This window comes from Eulemur rufifrons, chromosome 8, assembly GCF_041146395.1.
Source record: "Eulemur rufifrons isolate Redbay chromosome 8, OSU_ERuf_1, whole genome shotgun sequence".
NCBI classification, from domain to species: domain Eukaryota; kingdom Metazoa; phylum Chordata; class Mammalia; order Primates; family Lemuridae; genus Eulemur; species Eulemur rufifrons.
In genome coordinates, this window is record NC_090990.1 from 49,055,269 (window position 1) to 49,080,357 (window position 25,089).

General features: G+C 39.8%; 1 protein-coding gene across 1 annotated transcript in view; it reads left to right on the plus strand.

The window, feature by feature from the left end:
- CACHD1 (cache domain containing 1) overlaps positions 1–25,089 on the plus strand; it is a 201,227-nt gene that overhangs the window by 109,649 nt on the left and 66,489 nt on the right. The window contains exon 4 of the mRNA XM_069478028.1: positions 14,725–14,831. Coding sequence (XP_069334129.1) covers positions 14,725–14,831 — 107 coding nt within the window. The remainder of the gene's footprint in view (positions 1–14,724; positions 14,832–25,089) is intronic.

Genomic DNA, 25,089 nt, shown 5'->3' on the forward strand with positions numbered 1-25,089 from the left:
TGATGCATTACACCCAACCCATTTCCCTGACTTTCATCCCGGCTTGGCCCATGTTGGCATGTGAGTTTGTAAGTCTTTTTTATTTTTATTATTATTATTATTTTTTTTTTTTTGAGACAGAGTCTCGCTCTGTTGCCCGGGCTAGAGTGCCATGGTGTCAGCCTAGCTCACAGCAACCTCAAACTCCTGGGCTCAAGCAATCCTTCTGCCTCAGCCTCCCTAGTGGCTGGGACTACAGGCATGCACCACCATGCCCGCCTAATTTTTTCTATGTATTTTTAGTTGTCCAGCTAATTTCTTTCTATTTTTAGTAGAGACAGGGTCTGGCTCTTGCTCAGGCTGGTCTCAAACTCCTGAGCTCAAACCACCTGCCCACCTCGGCCTCCCAGAGTGCTAGGATTACAGGCGTGAGCCACCGCGCCCGGCCAGGTTTGTAAGTCTTAACCTTAAAAGACCATATAATGTTAATAGATGTGACTTAAGAATATGTCTTATTCATTTGCATTCCCTGCTCTGCCAACTTAATATCCACTCTCAATCTCTCAAGTTCTAAAGAATATAGCTCCTTTATGCATAACGCTAAGAACATATGTCCCTGAAACCCAGCTTGCCACAGAGATGTCCTGCTGTGTGCTTCCGAAGCTGTTGTTTTGTCAGCAGGGCTTGCTGAGCCTTGGCTTTTATGTAAACCAATCAATACTCTTATCTTCCACATCTCTTAATCCATTTCTCTCTTACCTTCCCCAGTTTTTTCTATAGATGCTACTGCCTGTTGGCATTCTTATTTTTTATTTTCAGTCCTTTTGTATCTCCACGTGGGTTCAGTTCTGTTATCTTTATCTTATTATTGCTTGTTAATTGGCCAATCACTGTAGGAATTGCATTAAGGCATCTAGGTGGGGTTTGATGATCACAGTGATGCTCTGATGGAGCTACAGTAAGTAAACAACTTGTTTCCAAGGCTCCCTGAAGCCAGCCACCTGGAGCTAGGAGACTTCAGCTGAATAGATAATTCTCTTATATCAATCAAGGGAGACTTAAAAAGCTTCATGGATTCTAAAAAATGAAGAAGCTTATGGAACCATTGTCAAGTTGGATTCCTGCTATTTCACCAGGGAACTCTTGGAGTTGGGGCATTCACCGAAATTGATATAGTCACTGCGGAAGGCAGATAGGACTCAATCTCATTGTCTAAGAACCCAAATTTAGTGAATTCCCAGCTGGCACCCACTAGAACTATAGGTTTTCGGGAGTCCTATCTTATCACTCCACCTCTTGAGGGCGTGGTGCTGTAGACAAAGCAACAAGAATAGGTTCTGATGCAAAAAACACAGGCTCCTGGTTTAATTCTCATGAATAGCCCCCTTTATAACCGTCCATGTAAGTCAGGGTTCTCCAGAGAGAACCAACTGTGTGTGTGTACCTGTGTACACATATACAAAGAGATACAGAGATATTTATTTTAAGGAATTGACTCACATAATTGTGGAGTCCAAAATCTGCAGGGTTGGCTGGCAAGGTAGGGACCCAGAGAAGAGTTGTGAGTCCAGAGGCAGTCTGCTGGGAGAATTTCTTTTTGCTTAAGGGAGGTCCATGGCTGTTCTATTAAGGTCTATAACTGATTGTATGAAGCCCACCCACATTATGGAGAGGGATCTACTCAAAACTCATGATTTAAATGTTAATCTCCCCCAACAAAATGCCTTCACAGAGACATCTAGAATAGTGTTTGACCACTTGTCAGGGCACCATAGCCCAGCCAAGTTGATACATAAAACTAACCATCGCACCCCTAGAGAAAGGATACAAAATTGGACTGCTAAACCTACTGTTGAAGTTTTTATTAAACTTCACATTTACACGGGAGAGTACTAAACTGTCAATTCTAGAACTTTTTACTGTATTCCCCTACACTGGGTCTCCTAAAGAAATTAATGCTTATGTTAACGAGCTAGCTGGAAAGGACTCTCAGCATTTGAGTGACTTTTTTTTTCCATGTAAATTGGTTGTATATTTTGTGGCATGATATATATAAATTTCTGTATTAGCATTTCAAGTTCTTTAAATATTATTGACCTCATATGAGCTAGAAGTTACTCAGAGAGTTGTGTTTAATTTTGATGATTAACATTGCTGAACCATAATGTTCAAGCTCCTGTACTAGGCTCTTTAGGAATTCATAGCAGATTTTAAAGACACAATTTCCATTAATGGACTTAGCGTCAAGTCAAGGTTTTTTGTTTGTTTTTAAACTGAACTCAAACATGAGCTGCTTTCCCTTTTAAGAAGAGGCAAGTCATTTTATTTTGTTTTATTTATTTTAGTTTATCTTTTAAATCAGTTCCATATCTACCGTGATGGAGAAGAAATTAAGCAGTAAAAACAGTTTTCTTTTCAGTTCAAGTTCAGTTATGATGCAGCTTATGCCGTAGTGATACTAATACAATGCATCGACTGGATGGGCCTCCACTCCGCCACTTTGCCATGTGATCTTGGAATGTTCATTTAACCTCTTTGATCCTGACTTTCCTCAGCTGTAAAATGAGCAGTTTGAACTACACTTCAGAGACCCTTTCAACCCTCAAGATTCATTTAGTTTCCCTCACACTTCTTAGAAGGTTTGTTTTTTAACTGGAGACAGTTGCCATTATAGACAACTTTTCCTACTGCTCAGATTAATAAACTCTGAACTCTAGAATGGAATTTGTTTTCACCTTTTTAAGCGTTACCTAGGGAAAAAATGATGATATTACGTAGCAAGACTTACAGAGGTTAAGTCACTTATTCGTTCATTCATTTGAAAAAACATACGGACTTCTGGAATGAAGGGTTTATGGAAGAAGCATTCCAGTTGGGTATTGAAGTAGGAAAAGGATTTGAACACATCGAGAAGGAGCTTTCCAGGAGAGGAAGAAAACCCCATGGCTGGAAATGACCAGGAGCACTAAAGAGGGACTTGTGTGAGGAGCAAGTGATGGAAGAGGCAGCTAAGAAACTGGATTAATATTAGAGACCCTCAAATGCTAGACTGAAGAATTTAAACTTTATAATCTTAGTTCTCTATCTCTATACTGTCTGACACATAGAAAACAATAAATATTGATTGCACAAATTTAAGATTTTCGAGAAAGAGAATGAAGTGATGAGACATGTAGAAACTGGAATGCGACAGGAACACTAATACACTGCTGGTGGGACTGCAAACTAGTGCAACCTCTGTGGAAAGCATTATGGAGGTATCTTAAACAGATTCAAGTAGACCTGCCATTTGACCCAGCAATCCCATTACTGGGCATATACCCAAAGGAAAAAAGGTCATTCTGTAACAAAGGCACGTGTACCCAAATGTTTATAGCAGCACAATTCACAATAGCAAAGATGTGGAAACAACCCAAATGCCCATCAATACATGACTGGATTAGTAAACTGTGGTATATGTATACCATGGAATACTACTCAGCTATAAGGAATGATGAAGATACAACATCTCTATGGTTCTCCTGGAGAGAGTTGGAACCCATTATATTAAGTGAAGTATCCCAAGAATGGAAAAACAAACATCACATGTACTCACCAGAAAATTGGTTTCCTTGATCATCACCTAAATACAAATCTGGAAACGACACCAATTGGACATCAGACTGAGGTGGGGGGCGGGGGAGGGGATGGGGGTATGCCTACACAATGAGTGCATTGCGCACCGTTTGGGGAGTGGTAACACTTGAAGGTGCTGACTCGGCAAAGGGGGGGGGGCGGGGAAAAAATATGAAACTATTGTTTTTAAAAAATAAAAAAAAAAAAAAAAAGAAACTGGAATGCCTAGTCTGATGTCATTTATGTAGGCAAGGAGCAAGAGGAGACCTGGACTTGCCTGCCAGTGGCTTGGGTTTTGGAAAAGGGAGGAATCAGAGGCTGTTGCAGGTGATTCTGGGTAACCGTAAGAGTGTTCGTTCATACCAGGTGGTAAGGCATATTTGTGCTTTCTGTGCTCACTGGTCTTTCTTAGCTACTTGAGTTCAGGGACCTGTCACATTCAACTTTGCCTGCAATACCTTGCTTGAACGGCTCCTCAATAAATATTTGCTGAAGGAGGTAGTCTGTAGTAGCAGACCTGATTTTGTCTTTAGTTTTTGAGTCCCAATTGTGATGATATTGTCAGAATGATCAAGCTACTTTACCTCTGGCAGAAATTGAACAATATTATTAAGTACTTTTATGCCCATTCTTAATATTTATTGCTTTCACCTGAACATAGTTTCATTGTTATAAGCTCTGATATGAAACTTGTTTGATGGTGACTTAGTTATCTCTGTTATCAGTTACGTTTAATAATTTTGTTATACACATAGTGAATTTAAAAATACCTCCATAATGAGCTGAAATTTAAAAAAAGTGCAAAAAAAAAATGCACATTTCCAAATACCTATGTATATCATTTTCAACTTGTCTATATCATGTTCAAGGTAGTTAATGTGTAAGACATTGTACTAGATATGGTCTGACCGACAAAGATGACTAAAACTGTGTACCTTCAGGAGCTCATCAGACACATGTAGAGAAAGCTAAGGCAAATTGTGGCAAATGTCATGAAAGAAATCCAAAGACTCTTCTGGAGGAGAAAGATTAGGAACCGAGGCCTCTGAACACTCAGGCTTGGTGGAAAAGTGATAATCAAGGCCTGGAAGAGTAGAACTGCTGGAGATAGCTCTGGGGAAAGAATGCTTCAGACCAGAAGACAACAAGCATCCATAAAGCAATTGAGTATGGTGAGGTGGAAGGCCCAGCTGGAGCGATGGATGAGGGGTGGGTGCAGATTGTTAGGTTGGCTGGACAAATTTCTCTCTGTAAGCAGATTTTTAAGCAAGGAAAGGGTCTGATCAGATCTGTGAGTAGGGCAAATTAATTAGTTGACAAGTGAAGAATAAATTATGGTAGAAAGGCAAGTTGCTTGTCAAATTGGGCCAATTTGATAATCACAGAAAAAAGTAATGACACCTTAAGGGACAATTGTAGGAAAGCATAAGACATCTAGGGTGATAGTGAGTTACATAGAATTTCAAACCCAGGGGTTGTAGACCATGTAGAATCTGGTAACTAGGTTTTACTGGAGGTTTGGGAGAGGAGGAAGATTACAAAAGATGGCTCTAAATTTTAAATTGAGCATCTTAGAGGATGGGAATCTATTAATGAAGGAATGACAATAAGAGCAAAAGAAGACTTTTAAGAGGAGCATGATGGATTCAGGGTGAACATGCAGATTTAGATTTTGAGTTGCATGTAGGTCATTCCTGGGAGGTGTCTGGCAAGCAGTTGAGATTAACCTGTAGCATCATCTTATTTTCATCCCACAGATATTTTACCCCCATAAACGCAGTTATAAGGTGTGTGGCAGTTTGGGAGAAAGGAAAAATCATAATGCCTAGTTTTAATATTGTATTAATGCACAGTTTTGTATCAAATGATGTTTCTAGACGTAACAGCTGACCCACATGTAGACAGCTCCTGTTTTTTTTCTAGCCCAATTTTAAGGTATTGCACATGAAATATGATGTCAAATGTTTAACACTATTACTTTTTTTTATTATTACTGGTCCTATAAGAAATAAAACATTGTAACTTAGCTAGGTACTTTTGTGAGTAACTCTTGTTCTTTTGTTATCTTGTGTCACAAGATCAAATGTGACAAGGTTGGTCCTCCACAACCGAATTTAAGTTTACTGCAAGTCTTTTTCTTTCCCCAGTGAGACACATTCTATGTTTTTGCCCTCAAAGTACTGTGCAAACCTTAGTCTTTCAAGTCGTTCTCACTGCCTTACTCACACATCCATCTCCAGACCCTTTAAAAATCACTATTACCTGCAAGCAGACTAAATGTTACAGATACAGTCTTTATGGATATTAGTACCAGAAGGACTTGAGCTGAGCTCAAAATTCAACAAAGATTTTGCAGATCGCTTTGCATTCATGAAAACTTAGTTAAATTATTTAACTTATATAAATGAGTTTCATATGTTTTTACTTCAGTAAAATACTTTCTTAAGCTTTTACTTCTATAAACATTATCTTACCTATATTTCATTCTTCCTATGGTCCTCTGAACAACTCGGTAGTGTAGGAGCTATCTCTGCCCACCCCAATTTTACAGATGAGGACATAGGTTTAGAGTGGTTGTGGCAGGGCTTTTAGGGGAGCTCGGTTTGGAATCTAGGTTCCAAGTGATTTTTTTCTTTTCATGATACTTGGTCCAGTGATAAAGTTGGACCAGTGGTAAAATTGGATTGGTTTATCTGCCAAGTGAAATGCTGAACTATGTGTTCCTTCTTAGAATTTCACTTGAGGCTACTATATACGACCCTCTGCAGTTTCTAAATGGACTGAATGTGAAGTTCCCATAGTCTGCTTACTTTGCTTCTCAGTCTAAAAGCATGTTCGTGCAGCAGTTTGTGTCATTTCCCTGTGTGTGTGTGTGTGTGTGTGTGTGTGTGTGTGTGTGTGTAGATGGGTGTCTATATCTTTAGGACTATTCACGAGCACCCTCACAGCAGAAAGCACCTGCATTTGGATCTGCTGAGGCTTCAGTTTTCTGGATTTTCCTATGTGACCTTCACGGAAGGAAGGATGAGAAACCGGCCTCACTGCCTGCGATATTGAATTTCACCAGCTGCCTTTTATGAATTTTAGGTAGAGTTGGTTTTGTGATTTTCTATCTTTTTAAAATCTGGTCTCTAAAAAGAAACTAGCTAGTGGACTCCACTGGCTTTAAGAAATAGACCCTGTTTTAGCTGAAAACCAGGAACCTTCCCTTCAGTTTTTATGTGTTTTATTGTGCAAAAAATAGCAAAGCATTTTCAAAGAAGGCCAAAATTAAAAATCTTTCTGTCTATAATCTCTTCCTGGGGACTCGACTTATCTGGTGTGATGATGTCCATATCGATCCTCATACTCATAGCTTTATTAGCTTTTTAATACCGGGTTAGTAATTCCTTTTGTAGACATATCAGCCATAGGTATTCTGCCTCTTTTGCTTTCAGTTTCTGTTATAGAACAGGGAGATTTGGACAGGACTCTTCCTTCCTCAGTGCGTGTGTGCCTGAGGAATGGAACCAGTTCATCTCTAAGGTCATCTGCTAACTCTTAGTTCTTAGTGCTTCTCTTTGATGTCTGTGTCGTAGCACTCACAGTTGTCTGCTATTTACTAAACGCTCAGTGTGTGTGAGGGAAGAGAACACACCCAGTTTACAATCCCTGGTCTCTAGTCCTGGGAGGTCTCAGCCTCTTAGATTTTCTACATTTATTCATTCAGCAGACTTTAACTAAAGTTCCACTCTTACAAGTAAACTCTGGCTGAGGCCGTGGGGATAAACAAACATAGGAAAGGATCACTCCCTTTGTGTCTTCCAAGCAAGGAGGAAGATTATATACATAAGTAACCATCAAGCGTGCTAAGTCCTTATTAGAGGTCAAATGGCAGGATGGACCAGGGTGCCATGGAATGGCACCAAGACAACCTGCGGATCCCACCAGGTCTCTGTCGCTTGCCTGTTTTTTCTTTATTTTTCCAGATACCCTTCTTTCTCTTCACGCTCCCGCCCCATCCGGGTGATGAGGGAAATAAGGATAAATGTTTAATGTGGTTGTGGACCAATTTCCAGTTCCCCCTAGATGTCACCTGTGCAATTTTCCAAGCTTTTGTGAGAAAGCAGTTTAAACGATAGTGCCAGCTGTTTGAATATGGAAGCGAGACACAAGATCTTGTCTGTTGTGGTAGGGAAATGGTGAAAAAGAAATATGGTTGGTCTGTATTATACTTAGGAGACAGTTTATTGCTCTGAAAGCCTTACCTTCCAAGGGCATTTGAAACCAGCCCTTGTTTCCAGTCGGGCTGAGTTGCTGAACCCTGAAGGTTTAATCCTTATTACTGATAAGAACAAAAAGAATGTGACTTATCGCTGCAATCTCTGCAGAAATGGAAGGAAAAACCATTTCTCGGAACATGATTACACGTGATTTGACAGCTTTTCAGTTTGCCTGTTAATTTAGGTGTTTGAATAAGTAAACACGGGGAGTAGGGGTTCGAGTATCATTTACTTTTTAAATGTGATAGTTCCTTTTTGAAGTGATCCTGCTCTTGCCCTTTTCCTCTACCATTCAAACAGAGTTTAAATATTTGCCAGTGCAGATGTTTGATTTTTATCTTAGCTCTTTCTTTGCTTAACTTTATTCTCATGGGTGGTTAAGTGGAAGATAAGGAGGTTCTTGTTTAATTCTTTTCAACTGGTGTTGCTCAAATATTTGGAGAGCGGACACCTCCCAGAAAGAACAGAGCAGGAACCTCTCTGAATGGAGGTGAAGGGACATGTCTCCAAGTCATATCATAGTAAACCAGACACTGTTAGACTGTGGCTAGGGCCCAGGGGTCTGGTGGGCAAGGCTGTTTCTCGGTGTCCAGAACCTTCCTTTAAAGGCTTCTGCAGCTACTGGTGAAGAAGAGTTTTGGCCTCCTTTGTGTCCCAGAAAAAAATAGGCTGTTCTTAAAAACAGAACTTGTTAGTTCAACTCCATTGGAAGCCTCTCAGCATTTGTTCAACACTGGCTTCTGATACCAAGTTTTGCTTTCAGAAGAAAGGATATTTTGTTTTTTTTACCTTTTTCACCTGTCTCAGCATTTTAGCAGTGATTAAAAACAAGCAAGGAAAAAATATTCCCTATCCCCTTAGCTGTCATTATATTGGCTTCGTGAACAGACTCAACGATCAGTTTAAGCCTTGCTTTTCTGAGAAATCCACAGGGATTTGCTTTTTAATATCGTTACCTTAAAAATGTATTCATGAACAACACCGCATTTCATCACCACCCTTGGAACTGACACTGTGGGTGTGGTTTTTGTGTGCTGTGTGATAAACTGGGCAGACGTCTCTGGAAATGTTGAGGAAAACCCAGGTTTATGAGTGATTTGCCTGGCAAATCACCTTCCCTAGGAAATTTAAACAAAGACCAAGAAAGGAAGTAAACCCCAACTGGGATGTGTGTGTGTGTGTATCTCTCCCCTTTATATCTTTTTCTTTCTAAACTGGGACTCCACTGAAAAGTTGATTTACACTGTGAATCGAGGCTGAATGAAATCCAATTGGAACTCACTTGAACACTGTTTTGATGTAAGATTCAAAGCTTCTGCAAATTTATTTTATCTTCTACATTTGCTGATCTCCTGCTTGTAAATCCTGTTGAAGGAGAATAAAAATGACTGCAGCCTGATGGGAATTAAATGTCTGAAGTTCAAAGCAGTTTGCACATCAGAGCAAACGTCAATCAAATGAACATCTTGCAAGCCAGGCAGGGAGTGAATTTCTCCATGGGGAAGAGATCAAAGTGGGAGTCACAGTTCTGTTTTCTCCCTCGGGATGCAGTTTCGATCAGTTGTTCATGAAAGTAAATCCAGAAGGAAATTTTTTTTTTTTTTTTCGTAAGGGGCTAGGAGAGAGGGAGTTATTTCTCTTGAAACTGAATTTCAGGCACTGGTCTTATCTTATGAAAATAAGTATAGGAAGCAGTTATAATCCACTATCTCTTTTTTAAAGTCAGGCTCTAAAGGAGATTTAGATAGGATTTTTCTGTTATTACTACTAACTTTTTTAAAGCACAGGTATAAAGAACGAAGCAAACCAAACCTCTTACGTTGAGTTGCCCACTCATTTTATATGAAAAATCTATGATTTTACCAGTTCTTGACCTTTCTCTAAACCTGAAATTATATAAATGTAACTGGCTGCTAATGTACTTCTCAATGAAAGATCTTTTAGATAACCCCTAAGAATAATTGACATGCTTTGTATAAAGCATCTTAAGCATGAATGTTATATTTCTCACTGTCTCCAAATCAGGGTGAATAGCATGTTTCTTTTTATAAATCACTTTTTCTCAAAGGCGCACCTGCATAAAGTGCATTCCTGTCTTTGGCAAGGCAATCATTCCTCTGGGGCCCAGAGGTAGCTGGTGGAACAAGGAGTATGGAGTCCAGAAAAAGAGGCAGGCATTAGTGTGTGTGAGTGAAGGATGGAGAGACAATCACTCTTCCCTTAGTGTTTCTAGTAGTCACTTCTCCTAGCCTAGCCAGCCCACCAGCCCTGGACGCACTTTATCGACACCTGCTTCCCTATCTGACCAGCACATCAGTGGCATAGGTAGTGAGAAAAGCAGCAAAGTGAGGTTTATTTCTAGGCCTTTCCTGTTATAATAACTTGGCTGGTGAGTGCATGCTCTGTGGCTGAGATTAGCACCTGGGAGAGAATGCAAAGCCATTGAGACTCTTGTGAAATAGAGTAGCTGTCCAGTGAATACGATTGAATAAAATGCCCAGAGCTTTCTAGTTACTTAGCTTTTTGCCCTTTCTCATTGCACAGTCAATCCATTAGAATTTTTGGAATACTGTACCTTCCCTGCAATGTGCTAGACCTGAGAGAGAAGTATAAATCCTCAAGTAACTTACAGTTCCATTGGGAGAAGCTGAGATTTCTCAAGTAGATGAAAGGTTTTAGGGAGACTTGAGACTCTAAGAGCTGCATGGAAGGGTTTAGTCAATAGGGACTCCATAACATACAATTTATTTGGTACCTGGGGAAGGCAAAATAGGTAAGATGATGTGTTCATTATTTGTAATAAATCTTGTTTTAAAAATTTTTATTGATGCTACAGCATGCTATTTTTAACATGTAAATTGGGTTTCCTCCCTAAGTTATGTGTTGAAAACTAATCACCAATGTAATCATATTAGGAAGAGGGGCTTTGGGAAGTGATTGGATCATGAGGGAGAAGAGCCCTCATGAAAGGCTATTAGTGCCCTTGCAGAAGAGGCCCCAGAGAGCTGTCTTGCCCCTTTTACTGACGACACAGTGCGAAGGCTCCACCTGGGAACCAGAAGGTGGGCCCTCACCACACACTGAATCTGCCGGTGCCTTGGGCATGGACTTCCCAGCTTCCAGAACTGTGAAAAATAAATTTCTGTTGTTTATGAGCCACCTAGTGTTTATGGTAATTTGTTATAGCAGCCTGAAAGGACTAAGACAATTGATTAGTGTTTTGTTGATATAAGCAGAATCTTTAAAAATGTATATATATCTAATGGCTATGGCTATAATACTGCATTAAGTTCAATTATAAAGCAATATAAAAATAGGAAAAAGACACAGGCAGATAATAATAGTTAAGAAGCAGAACAGCATTAGCTCGGAGGAGGCAGGACTCAACAAAGGCTGGAACTGACAGGAGAAATTTGAGGGAGGAAGAGAGTTGAGCTGGGCTTTGAAGAATGGGTACAGTAGACACTGGTGAGCACCATAATTGGTGTCAAACAGAAAAACACATACTGGGGGACAAGTTTGGTTAGAAGTATAGGATGGGAGGTAGTAGGAAGAGAAGGTTGGGTAAATTATTGATAAGTACTACATTGTGAAACTTTTGTGACTAACAAATGTTTACCAAGCACCTACTTTTGCTAATGAGTCACTTTCATTTTTATTGTTAAAAAATGTTTTCTTTAATGCTCTTAGAGTTGATCTTCAATAAAGGAAGTAAAACAGCCTATGATAATAGTTCCCCGATCTCCCTGGTCCCCAGGAGCCAGCTTGCATTTCACAAAGGCCCAGAAAGTCTGTGCCTCCTCATCACCGGCCTTCAGCCTTCTCAGGGGATGGGGCTGAAGGCAGAGGGGCTGGCTGCAGACACTCCGTCAGGGGGACAGGGGCTCTCTCCAGGCTTGCCCGCTTCCTGGATTTGTCAGTCACCCTCTTCAGTTGCCCCTTTCAGCAAGTTCTTCTGTGTGTGTCACTTAAGCAGAGTGGTGTGTGGCTCAGCTCTGAAAGGGAGTTGGGTGATAGAATCAAGACTCTCTTAGGTCCCTGATTTGCTTTGTGATCCTTCGTGTCATTTTTCTAAACTGTGAAATATGTAGGTAAAAGGCTGCATAATTTGTACAGTGAAGTTCAGATGTGAGCTACAGATATGCCTAAGAACTACTCTGTTCTCTTGATCCAAATCAATGATCTAAATCAAATCAGAAGACCCTTCTGTCCTCGGCCCCTTTGAAGCATCCTGGGAAGTACCTGTGCTCATGCAGAAAGCCATTCTACTGCTTTATTTCTACAAGAATCTGCTTAGCAGGTTTGGAAGTCTTCTCATTCCTCCAGAGCCTGTCAAAGTCAAATTCCTGGGCTTTACCACAAACTCACTAAATCAAACTCTCCATGGGTGGATCCCAGGAATTTGCATTCCAACATGCATCCCAGGTGACTCTGATATAGCTAGACTTTCAGTATTTAGGAATCATTCATCTGAGCCATGGTTGTCACTTGCTAAGACTTCTGGAGCCTTCGGGAAGCCCAGAGCAGGGCTAGGCACTGTGGATGCTCATGAAAGACCAGTTAGTATGAGCACCTGCTCTTACAAGAACAGTGCTAAGCGTTATGTATACAGTGGTGAACAACACCAAAAAGATGTGGTGCCTTGCCCTTATAGGACTATTGTCTGCTATTCACAGAGCCTGCTCCATAAAAATCCAGCCATAAAAAACACACAAATAGAAATGTAAATGTAAAACTATAGCAGACACCTGGAGAGAATATAGAGGCATTTGGCACAGACTTGGGAAATCATCCACAATCAGGACAGGCCCTTCTGAGGAAATGACATATGCACAGAGACCTGAAGGATGACTAGGCAGTTAATTAGGAGAGCCTTCTAGACTTCCATTGTGCAATATGGTGGCCACTATTCCGTGACTATTTACACGTAAGGGAAGACTAAATAAAATGGAAAATGTAGTATCTCGGTTATGCTAGCCACATTTCAAATGCTCGGTAGCCTCATGTGGCTGCCACATTGGACAGTGCAAAAGTAATACATTTTCATCAACTCAGAGAATTCTCTCAGACAAGTTTCAGAATTCTCTGAAACAAGTCTGGCCAATCACCTATTTTTGAAAATTAAGTTTTTATTAGAATACAGCCATACTCAATCTTTGAAATATTCTTGGTAGCTGCTTTGGCACTACAATTGCAGAGAAGCAACGATGGCAAAGTAGTTGCAACAGACCGTATGGCCCACAAAGCCTAAAATATTATTATCTGGGCTTTGAAAAAAAAAAATTGTGAGGGAACAAACTTAGTGTGACTAGCTAAAGCATGGAGAAAAGTGAGATTATAGTTATGGTGCTTTTGCCAGCGTGCACCCAGGTGGCTGCTACTGTATTAATTAATCTCTTCTTTTCTCTCCACCTGTGGCTTCTGAGGCTGCAGTCTTCTCATCTAGACAAACTGGAGCAGGTCCAAGGGACAACAGCCACATACATTGATGAAACAACTGTGTCTTTTGAGGCACAGTTCATACTGTCGATGTGACTCTATATTGGGTTAGAGCCTGGACTAAAGGTCTCTTAAAATCCAGTTACCACCTTCTTTGAGATAATATAGAATAAAACAAGACTGTTTAACTTTTGCTATTTAAACGAACAAACCATGTGAAAACCTACCTAGTCCCCTTGTTTATACAATCACTTCCATTTAATTGTTCTTACATATTATATGATGTGATCAACAGATAATCAAAGTTCATGTGAATAATCAAATGGATCTTGATTTTTAGGGGTGTTTCTCCTAGCTTATAGCTTCCCTTCCTGTGTTAATGGAATTGCATTCATGGCACCTGGGGCATGCATTTTAACAAGTTTTTTAAAACCTAGTTGCAGGTTGCATTTATTTGCAGATCTCTTAGAAACTTCATGAGTCTTCTCAGTTATCTAAAATCCTTGATAGGTTACTTAGAAGTTCAAGATCTCTCTAGTTATTTCTGGATTAAATTCACTTAAAAATACTCTTAATGACTCTATGTAAGTAAGTTAACACATTTTCCTATTATATTCTTTCAGATTGTTGTTCACGCTAACAAATGCATCTTTGATTCCACTAATATTTATTGATCTGCTAGCCAGAATACTAGCATTGTTCTAGCTCTAGCACCAGCATTACACTACCACTGGAAATGAAAAGGGACTTTGGCCTTATTTAAATTACAACCTAGCAGGTACAAGCTATGTGTCATGTACTATGAGAGGAACTTTCATACATTATTTCTAATCTTTTGACAGCTTTGAAAAATAAGTTTTATTATCTCTTTTTTTCAGATAAGAAAACTGGAGCTCAGAAAAATTGAATAATTTTTCCAAGGTCACACATTTAATAATAACAGAGCAGGGTTTCAAATCCAGATCATTTCTACTCCACAGCTATTGTTTCTCCTTTACTACTGTCTATTTTTGTCCTTGGTCATTGGTTTTCAAATAGGATAATGTAAAGAATTCTGTTTCATATATAACATCAGAGCTCAAGTCTTAATTTTTATAATTCTAGTCTGAATTTTGCCACCTATTTTCTGTAGGATTTTATCAGTAGTAATGACTCAAGTTCATTGGTGGGAAAAGTTGATTCGAAGAACGGTTGCCTTTTAAATCTTCTTAGAATTGAACTAGATTTCTAAAACCTTCTAGATGCAGGTGTTTTCTTCTCCCCCCCCCCCCCCCCACACACAGTTCTGAAGTGATTTTTTGAATATTTAAATCTAAATCACAATTTTACTGTTTATGGGCTGACCTATTTTATACACAGTATGAACTGTAATTTTTGTTGGTTTTTCTGAATTGAATAAGTAATTGCTAATTCTCTTTTATTGTTTCAGATTCGATGGGAACTTTAATACCAATGTATCCAGAACAATTAGTTGTGATCGACTTTCTACCACTGTTAATAGCAGGGCCTTCAATCCAGGACGAGACTTAAATTCAGGTCAGTAATCTGTTGGTTTTATAAAGATGAACTATATTGCACCACAGTCAATTTGAGTAAATGTATTGCTGTGTTAAGCTTTAAGGGAAAATATTATATACTTAAAATTGGGTATTTCTTGCTGGAAGGTTAACACTCAAAGGAGGGAAAGCAAGAAAAAATATCAAGCTGACATGTATTAAGCTTCTAGTAACTATATAGCTATATGTATAATTTATATGTATGGCACATGCCAAGTACCTTGCTAGGCTCTTTAATCCATTATCTCATTTCTTATGAGTTTTACATTTATTATTTTAAAGACCCAGTTGTCTTTGCAATAGGAGATGTTGAATTTCATTTGCATTCCCTATTTATAATTTTTAATCTGTTTTCAGGTTTTCCCAAAGAATAATGTAAGGGCTTTTCTATTAATAAACTAAGTGTAATATTGAGATTGAAATTTCTTCCTGGAATCACTGGAACTCAGTTATGGGCAGTGGTAATAACAACGAGGTACCTGTGTTTATAGCTACTTACGGCTCCAAAGTGACAAGGTGTCTTTGCTTTCTTGCCCTGGAGTCCCACTCCATACTTCTTCCCCTTTTTGTCTTATGTAGACCTGTTGATTGATAAACCTCAGACTCTAGAGGCTTCATCTTTGGAGAGCTGGAAGGAACTTTAGAAACCACACCATCCTCAGTCTTCAGATTTTACCAAGAAAGAATCTAAGGCTCAGGAAACACCTAAGACATCCTTATTGCTGGAAAGACAAAGGATCCTTAAACATGAAGAACTGTATTTCCCAAATTCCAGGTCTCCTTGTAGACATGCAAAACTCAAGAGAGAAGCCAGAGGATTAGAATATTTACTATTAGGGCCCCATTCAGTCTCAGTTTCAGGGAAGAAATTGTAGTCTTTGGGAATTATAAACACAAGGGTCTGGAAAGAACAAGCTATAAGTTTTATGTTTCTTAGGGATAATAAAACTATAGCTGCTAGATAAATGGGCCAACCTAAATCTGCCAGGTATATATTATCTGGGCCAGTATATAATGAATTCAGTTATTTTTTTATTGGTCAGATAATTTGGAAGTCTCTGGAGTAGGTGGAGTTTACTACTAGAAAGGAGGCTCAATGAGAATATTTTTTATTAAAAAAATAACAGAAGACAGTAGATAAGGGCATGGAATAGGTAGAGAAAATTAGTTGTGGGAGATTCCACAGCTGGCACAGGGAACAAACCTGGAACTAGAGTCTCTGGGTTCCCAAATGTGGTTCTTTCCCTAAAAAATGCTCAGTAACACAAGAGGTGTTGCTGAGTCTGAAGACTTGAGGTTGAAATAGCAATCATTGAATAGGATCAGGTTTAAACATGTTCCAAAACCGTAATGTAATCCAACGTTGTTTGAAGTTAAAATTTGTACAATTCATGCGAAGTGGGATATCTATTTAAATTAACTTTTTAAAAATCAGTGCATTATTTATTTGCATAAGATCTAGAAGGATCCACACATAAATGTTAGTCGTTATCTTTTAGTGGTGGAAGAGTGGGGTATTTTTACTTCCTTATTAATTTTCTTACTTTTAAATTAAGCATTCGTTGATTTTATGCTCAGGGGAAAATAAAAGAGAATTATATACTACTTTCAAATGCATTTTCACTCCTTTCTGGTAGAAAGTACCTCTCCTAACACATCTCTAGCATGAAGCTCCATTACCCTCCTGGCCATGTTTTGGGGACAGTAACAAACGGCAGGCTGGGGCAGACTGAGGGTGGTATGTGCTCACTTAGGGTCTGGAATGACGCCGCCTTGCTGGGATCATCCACCTCAGTGGGTCGGACCTGGAGGATCTGGAAGCTGCTGCAGCCAGGGCCCCACCCTCATTGCTTTGTTTTATGTCTATTCATAGTATCTGATAATGAGCATGGTGTTGGGATCTAGCTTCATCATTCAAAGTAGTAGTAGTTTGCCTTTTTCTTATTGAATATAGAAGCCACTCTTCCAGGCCATAACCTGGAAGAATGGCCTCCTACCTACTAAGTGGAAGGAATAGTTACAATTAGCAGTCATTCAACAAATACTTATTCAATATCTTCTTCATGGTAAATATTCTCCTTTGTACTAGGTCAGGAGCTGAAAACAAAACAAAGAGCTTATGATCTGGATCTGGGAGACCTAGATTTAAGTGAATAGCATGTGAGATGATCATGAGTGCTATCAAGGAAAAGTCACCTGGGAGTGTAAGGAAGGAGGGAGGAGACTTAGTATTTTATCTAAGGGCTCCAGGCTGAGGTCTGAATCGGTGTGGTTGTAAACACTGAGTGTGACTGGCAGCAGTGTATCCCAGGCAGAGGCCTTGAGTTGGGAGAATGTTTGATTTGCTCAGAAACTACAAGAAGGCTACTGTAGCTCTGGTGGAGTGAACAACAGGGGAGAGGAAATCAGGCCAGAGAGGCAATCAAGGGGCAGAGTCTCCGAGAGCCTTACTTTACCGGACATTACAAGGACTTCAGCGCTTGCTCTGAATGGGATGGAAGAACATTGGGGGGTTTGACGCGGGGAAGTGACATGATCTGACTTAGGTTGAAAGACTTGCTGGCCACTGTGGCAAGAGTAGTCTGGACCAGGCAGAGTGGAAGCGAGGGAGACTATTTAGGAAGTCATTGCAAAATGCAGGCGGCAGATGATGACGGCATTCACAGTGCAGTGGCAGCGGAGGTGGTGAGAAGTGGTTGAATGCGGAATACGTTTTGAAGGTAGAACCAGTAGGATTTGCTGATTAATTGCACGGTGGGAGGTGGGGGCAGGATGTGTGGGAATGAGAAGATTCCAAAAAGACTTGCAGGATACTTGGCTGCACAAGGGGAAGGACAGAGTTGCCGTTCACTGTGATGAGAGAAGGCAGGCTTGCATGGGAGACGGGAGTCAACAGTTGGAGTTTGCAAAAGTTAGGTTTGAGCTGCTTTTTTGATACCTGAGTAGAAGGGCCTCATAGGCAGTTGGATATACAAGTCTGGAGTCCAGGGAAGGGATAGAGATATAAATTAGAGATTCACTGTATATAAATAGTACTTAAATCATGAGACTCGTTAAGATCACATAGCAAGTGACTGTGGGTGGACAAGAGAAGAGTTCGGAGACTGAGTCTTGGGTAGTTTACTTCGAGGACACTGAGATGAAGAGGAAGCAGGAAAGGAAGCTGAGAAGGAACCGTCGGTTCTGGTAAGAGAGAACTAAGAGGGTCGTCTCTCTGAAGCCAAGTGAAGAAAATATTTCAACAGAAAGGTAGAGATCAACTCTGTCAAGTAGTCCTGGTATGATGGAGGTCTAGAAAGGCAACCATGGGATTTAGCAGCATAGAGGTTATTGCTGAGCTTGACCAGGGTTGGCTGCTGGAATAATAGAAGGAAAGGCTGATCCTAGAGGGTCTGAGGCTGGAGGAGGGGAGTTGAAGGCAATAAGCACATGAACTCTTGAGGTTTGCTTAAAGGAAAGCTGGCAGGCCATATGGGGTCAAGAAGGTATTTTTAAATTGAGAAAAATTACATCAAGTTTATGTGCCAAAGGGAATGATCCAGCAGAGAAAGGCTAATGACGCAGGAGTAAGGGGAAAAGATTGCCAGAGCTTTTTCCTTGATTAGGTAAGAGGTGATGGCATCACAAGGAGAGAATCTAGAAGCAAAGAGAGTTTGTTCATAGTAAGAGGAAGGAAGGAAGAATACGTGGATACAGATCCCCCTAAGCTGATAGCTGTGAACTTGAGGATACTCCTTTCTTGGTGATTTTCTCAGAGGACTGGAAAGCAAGCTCATCAGCTAAGAGGGAGGACCAGGGAAGAAGCATTAAAGACACGTTAGTTGTAGTAAGTTTACCTTTTGTTACTGAGGCTTTAGAGTAAAACTCAGCTGCACAAATAATCAAGACTCCCAACAAAATGCTGAGTTATTTCAGTGTTTATTTGTTAGGGAGAGATAGTTAAGATAGTTTGAAAAGTCACGGGGTGGGTAGGGCAGAGGTAAATAGATGTAGGTAAAGACCAGATCTTGAATTTTGATATTTCTGAGAGCATGTCTCAAGTATAACCTACTACATAATGAGAGTTGTTCTCATCAAGGTTGACACAGCTAGATTTACAAGCAGATTTTGGCAATATTCAGGTATTTAAGAACTGACTTGCTTGCATTTGAAGTTTTGTGATATTCTACTAGGCAGTGGCTACATCCCAAAGTCCACATACGTGAGCAGTCATTTGTAATCTGAGAGGAGTGGGATATGGTGAAGGGTGACCTCAGAGTCCCCCCTTTTCCCCTGTACAGCTCATGCCCCCTTTTCAGAGCAGGATTAATGTACTCTGTAGTTATCACATGATATTTACATCTGTAAGATGTCCAGCCTTAGGCTCCTTCGGACTGTATATAATCCATCACTGGGCCCCTAATTGATAGCACACAGTTTCAGATTGCCTTTCAGACTAGCTGGGAACAGACTCACATAAATTATAACCATTCTTAGCTTCATTTATCCAAAACTAGATCACGTGTTCGTTCATCCAACACACATGTGTATTCTTTTTCTTATACCACTCCTCCCAGACCCCTACTTTCTAAATCGACTCCTTGTCCCTGATTCTATTCAAATAACTAAAGTTTGACAGTACGTGTGTTAGATTACGGTGCTGGTAATGTTTTGCTCGGGTTCTTTCCTGCTTTTATCCCTAGTTTCTCACTCTCTTTTTTTTTTTCTTTTAAATTCCTGCTGAGCTATTTTCTTGTGCATGGCCTGATCCCTAAAGAGAGTTTATTTGAAGAGTCCAAGGAAAGTTACCTCTTACTCTCTTGAGTTATGCAATTGAGGTGAGAGTGGAAGTAGGAGTTAGTCTCTCTCGCTGAAAGAAAAAGTGCCTGGACTTTCTTTATTGTATTTGATTGAAAGAGCATTTGAAGTTGCAAACTTCGATCTTGGTAACGTTGTAGTCTTCATTGAGAAACAGAATTCATGGGGTGTAGGGAGCATTCATAAGTCACGTTACAGAGGTAAAAGCTGCAGGATGTACAGGTGGGCCTTAGAGGCCACAGACCATTCCGCTAATTTCAGTAGCTCCATCACCTTCTTCTGTGAGTGACAGTGATTGGCTGTGTGCTGTAGGCTTTTCTCTTTTCTTTAAATTATCTGTGGAATACACATTAGCAAAATTCTCCTAGTAACAATGCAGTGAAAAAGCTGCATTCTACCTAAAATAAGAAAAATCAGCCAAACTAGTTATTTCTCATTTCTTTTTATGCCCAATTACCCCAGCTTCATGATTACATTAGTATCATAAAAGATGTATTATTTATAAAACATCTAAAAACTATTTAGTCACTTAGAAATCGAGATTCTTGAGCTTACATGATTTAGTTTATATTCATATGTATCTGCATATTTATATGTATATGCTCACATACAAAGTTAAGTTAAACAGACAGAGGTCTTTTTGTTTACCCTGAATTCCCCTTCAAGCTCTATTCGTGTACTGCAAGCTACTTCAAAGTTTGGTCTTACAGTTTCTCATAACAACCCTATTATTCTGATTTCAGAAGATTTCTTAGCCATATACTGGCATGTACATGTATATATGCATACATACATACTCTTATACTACATGTGATCATAATGGGTACAGTTGTTTTTCTTTTTAACTTAACAGATGTATCATGAATATTCTTATGCATATATGTAAGTATACTTCTATATCATCGTGGTAATGATTGTATAGTATTGTTAAACTAACCAGTCCACTTCAGTGGTTGAGCTGTCCCAGTTTATCACTTCAGGCATACCTTGTTTTGTTGCTCTTTGCTTTATTGCACTCTGCAGATGTTGCTTTTTATACAAATTGAAGGCTTGTGGCAACCCTGCAGCAAACCAGTCTCATCAGTGCCATTTTTCCAATAGCAGGTGTTCGCTTCATATCTCTGTGTCACATTTTGGTAATTCTTGCAACATTTCAAACTTTTTCATTATTATTATATCTGTTAGGGTGATCTGTGATCAGTGATCTTTGATATTACTGTTGTAATTGTTTGGGGGCACCATGAATTGCACTAATATAAGACAGCACACTTAATTGATAAATGTATGTGTGTTCTGTGTTCCCCTGTCTCTCTCCCTGTTCTGGCTTGGGGCCTCCCCATTCCCTGAAACACAAAAATATTGCATTTAGGCCAATTAGTAACCCTACGGTGGCCTCTAAGTATTCAAGTAAAAGGAAGAGTTGTGTATAATTCTGACTTTTAGAAATGATTAAGCTTAGTGAGGGGGAGGCATGTCAAAAGCTGAGATAGGCTGAAAGCTAGGCCTCTTGTGCCCAACAGCCAAGTTGTGAATGCAAAGGAAAAGTTCTTGAAGGAAACTAAAAGTGCTCCTCCAGTGAACACAGGAATGATAAGAAAGTGAAACAGCCTTATTGCTGATATGGAAAAAGTTTGTGTGGTCTGGATAGAAGATCAAAGGAGCCACGATGTTCCCTTAAGCTAAAGCCTAATCCAGAGCAAGTCCTAACTCTGCAATTTTATAAAGGCTGAGAGAGGTGAGGAAGATGCAGAAGAAGAGTTAGAAGTTAGGAGAGGTAGGGTTCATGAGGTTTAAGGAAAGAAGCTGTCTCCATAACATAAATGTATAAGGTAAAGGTTCAAGTGCTGATGTAGAAGCTGCAGCAAGTTACCCAGAAGATTTAGCTAAGATCGTTGATGAAGGAGAGTCACCATGAAGGTGACTACATTAAACAACAGATTTTCAATGTAAACGAAACATCCTTCTATTGGAAAAAGATGCCATCTAGGACTTTCACAGTTGGAGAGAAGTCAATGCCTGGCTTCAAAGACAGGCTGACTCTTTTGTTAGGGGCTAACGCAGCTGGTGACTTTAAGTTGAAGTCAATGCTCATTTATATTCTGAAAATCCTAGAATTTCAAAATTATGCCCTTAAGAATTATGCTAAATCTATTCAGAGTGTGCCTTATAAATGGAACAAGGCTCAGATGACAGACAGCATATCTGTTTGTACAGCATGGTTTATTAAATATTTTAAGCCCACTGTTGAAACCTACTGCTCAGAAAAAAATTCCTTTCAAAATATTAGTGCGCATTGACAATGCACTTTGTCACCCAAGAGCTCTGATGGAGGAGATATAAAAGGAGTTGAATGTTGTTTTCATGCCTGTAGTCACAGCATTCTTTCTGCAGCTCGTGGACCAAGAAGTATATTTGACTTTCAAGTCTTGTTATTTAATATAAATACGTTTCATAAGGCAATAGGTGCCATAGATAGTGATTCCTCTGATGGATGGATGGGCAAAGTAAATTGAAAACCTTCTGGAAAGGATTCACCATTCTACATGTCAAAATGTCAACATTAAAAGGACTGTGGAAGAAGTTGATTTCAGCCCTCACGATGACTTTGAGGAGTTCAAAACTTCAGTGGAGGAAGGAACTGCAGATGTGATGAAATAGCAAGAGAACTAGAATTGGAAGTGGAGCCTGAAGATGTGACTTGAATTGTTTCTTGTGAATGAGCAAAGAAAGTGGTTTCTTGAGATGGAATCTACTCCTGGTGAAGATACTGGGAACACTGTAGAAATGACAACAAAGGATTTAGAATATCACATCAACTTAATTGATAAGGCATAAGCAGCGTTTGAGAGGATTGACTCCAGTTTTGAAAGGAGTTCTGCTGTGGGTAAAATGCTGTCAAATAGCATCACGTGCTACAGAGAAATCTTTTGTGAAGGGAAGAGTCAAATGGTGTTGCACACTTCATTGTCGTCTTATTTTAAGAAATTACCACAGTCACCCCAGCCTTTGGCAACCACCACCCTAATCAGTCAGGAGCCATCAACATTGAGGCGAGACCCTCTATCCACAAAACAGTTATAACTCACTGAAGGCTCAGATGATTGTAAGCATTTTTTAGCAATAATGTATTATTAAATTAAGGTGTGTACAGTGTTTTTTAAGACATAATGCTATTGCACCATCAGTAGACTATGGTATAGTGTAAAAATAACTTTTATATGCACTGAGGTGGCCCTTTAGAGTTGCGTTGGTTCAGTGACAACTCTTTATTTATGGCACATTCTTATTATAGAATTTTAAGTTTTTATATTGGATATCTACTTGACCCTGTGCTTGTTTTTATTTATTTATTATATGCCAAGTGCCCAAGCCAGTGCCTTGCCTATAGCAGGTATACGGTATATTCTTATTGAATGAAAGAATGAAAGGTGCTAGGATTTTCTTTGTGCTTTAGTTTCCTTGTCTTTATAATGGAATAACCAAGACTTTTGAGAGACCTCAGTGAAGAAAAGATTCTGTTTGTGATTTGCCGTAAGGTAGCACTGTTTTCCGTAGCTAAGCAGCAAATCAGCACACATAAATGTCCCAGGTATCTAGAGTGACAGAGACTGTACAGGTGAATACTAGTATTCTACATTCACATAAAACTAGGGTGAGTCTAAACACACAACGTACCCAGGAAAATCAATCCATTGTTTCTCAGTACCTCATAAACCATTTTATACCTTCATTTTATTCTTATCGTAGAGTCCAAGGATAAGTATCAGCTTCGTTTTATAGATGAGAAACCATCCAGAGAAGTAACTGATCTGCCTAAAGTCAAAGTGCAAATTGTTGGTATTGACATGACTAAACATTATGTGTCCTGGCCGCCCTAAGATAGATGCTTGAGATCTATGTCCATGGCCGTATTCTGCCTGCTGACACTTGAGACTCTTTATATCTAAGGCCAAACCTATAAATAATCTCTCCATCCACCCCAACTTCCTCTTTGGCCTATGTTCCATTAGGTCAATTAACAGCGGCTTCATTTTACTGGGTACCTAAGCTTGAGACCCAGAATAAATGGCTCTCCCTCATGAAGAGGTTCCCTCAGGTGACAAATGTATGGAAGTTACTATGCCAGACACCGAGACAGTGAAGATAGAGCTTCTACCCTCAGAGACCTCACACCCTGGTTGTGTATATATGTGCGTATTTGTGGGAGCGGGGAGGAAGAGAACAATCAACAGACAAGTACGATTACAATATAGTACTAGGTGCTGTAAGCCCGGGGCACTACACCCAGGTTGCGGGCTCTGGCTGGGTCTTAGAAGATGAATAGGAATTATCCAGGTGATGTGCTTGTGGCACACTCACATCTTGGAATCTGTAAAATGTGCAGCTAGAATGGATCATTGTTTAAAAGGGAGTAACAGAAAATGAGGGTAGTGCTACGCCAGATTTTAATGGGTCATTTATGGCATTCTGAGGAGGTTTTTTTGGGTTGTTTGGCTTTGGTTTGTTTTTTGTTTTGACTTGTTTATTTTTTTACCTCGAAGGCAACCAACTGACAGATTTTAAGGGGAGGGGAAGGCAAGAGAGCTTTGTGGAAAGTAAAAGAAAGTGTAGTTAGCCTGAAGGGAGAAGCACCTGGGGGCAGACTATTTAGGTCACCCAAGAGTGGGAGTTGGGCAGTGGAGAGGGGCCATGGCCAGAAGTCAGTTGAATAGGATGGCAAGAAGTGAGGAATAGTGTAGACCACTCTTCCAGGTTGCTTGGCTGAGCAAGGGGAAAGTTCACTGAAAACTGGGGACATAGGAAGGTTTTTATTGTTATTCTTGCTCCTAATATTTTTTTTTAAGTTAGAGAAACTTGAAAATGGTTTATACGCTGGAGACAGAAGAACAGTTTAGGAAGCTAAGCAAATGGCTGGGATAATGGAACTTAATGTCTTGGGTTAGTTACCTGAAACGTAGCTCATCATCACAGTCACCTGAGGTGCTTTGCAAACAAAACTATTCTTTGGTCCCCAGCCTAGACCTAGCGAATCAGAATGTTGTCTTGGGAAAGTCTGGGAATCTATAGCTTTCAAAAATTGCTTGTAATGGTCATCTGGGATTGAGAACTACATTTTTGCTAATTTTCTTTTATTCCTTCCATGAATGTTTAAAGAGCACCTGGACTTTTGGGTCCTCTGGGAGTGTCTACTAGAGAGGGAGAAGAGCAGCAGATCCTTACTAATTTTAGGTTATCCCAGAAGCTTATTCTAGATTCTCTGAATCCATGACCAGGCTGTCTGAACTGAATTGAGGACAGAATGGACTGATTATTTTTGCATTATATAATTAGCCTAGAGTGGACATGAAGAAGAGCTGTGAGTGTGAATCAGAAATTTGAGGATGCCCTCTCCTTAGTGTTAGATTAAAATAACCACTGGGAGATAGGAAAGGATCATTTAG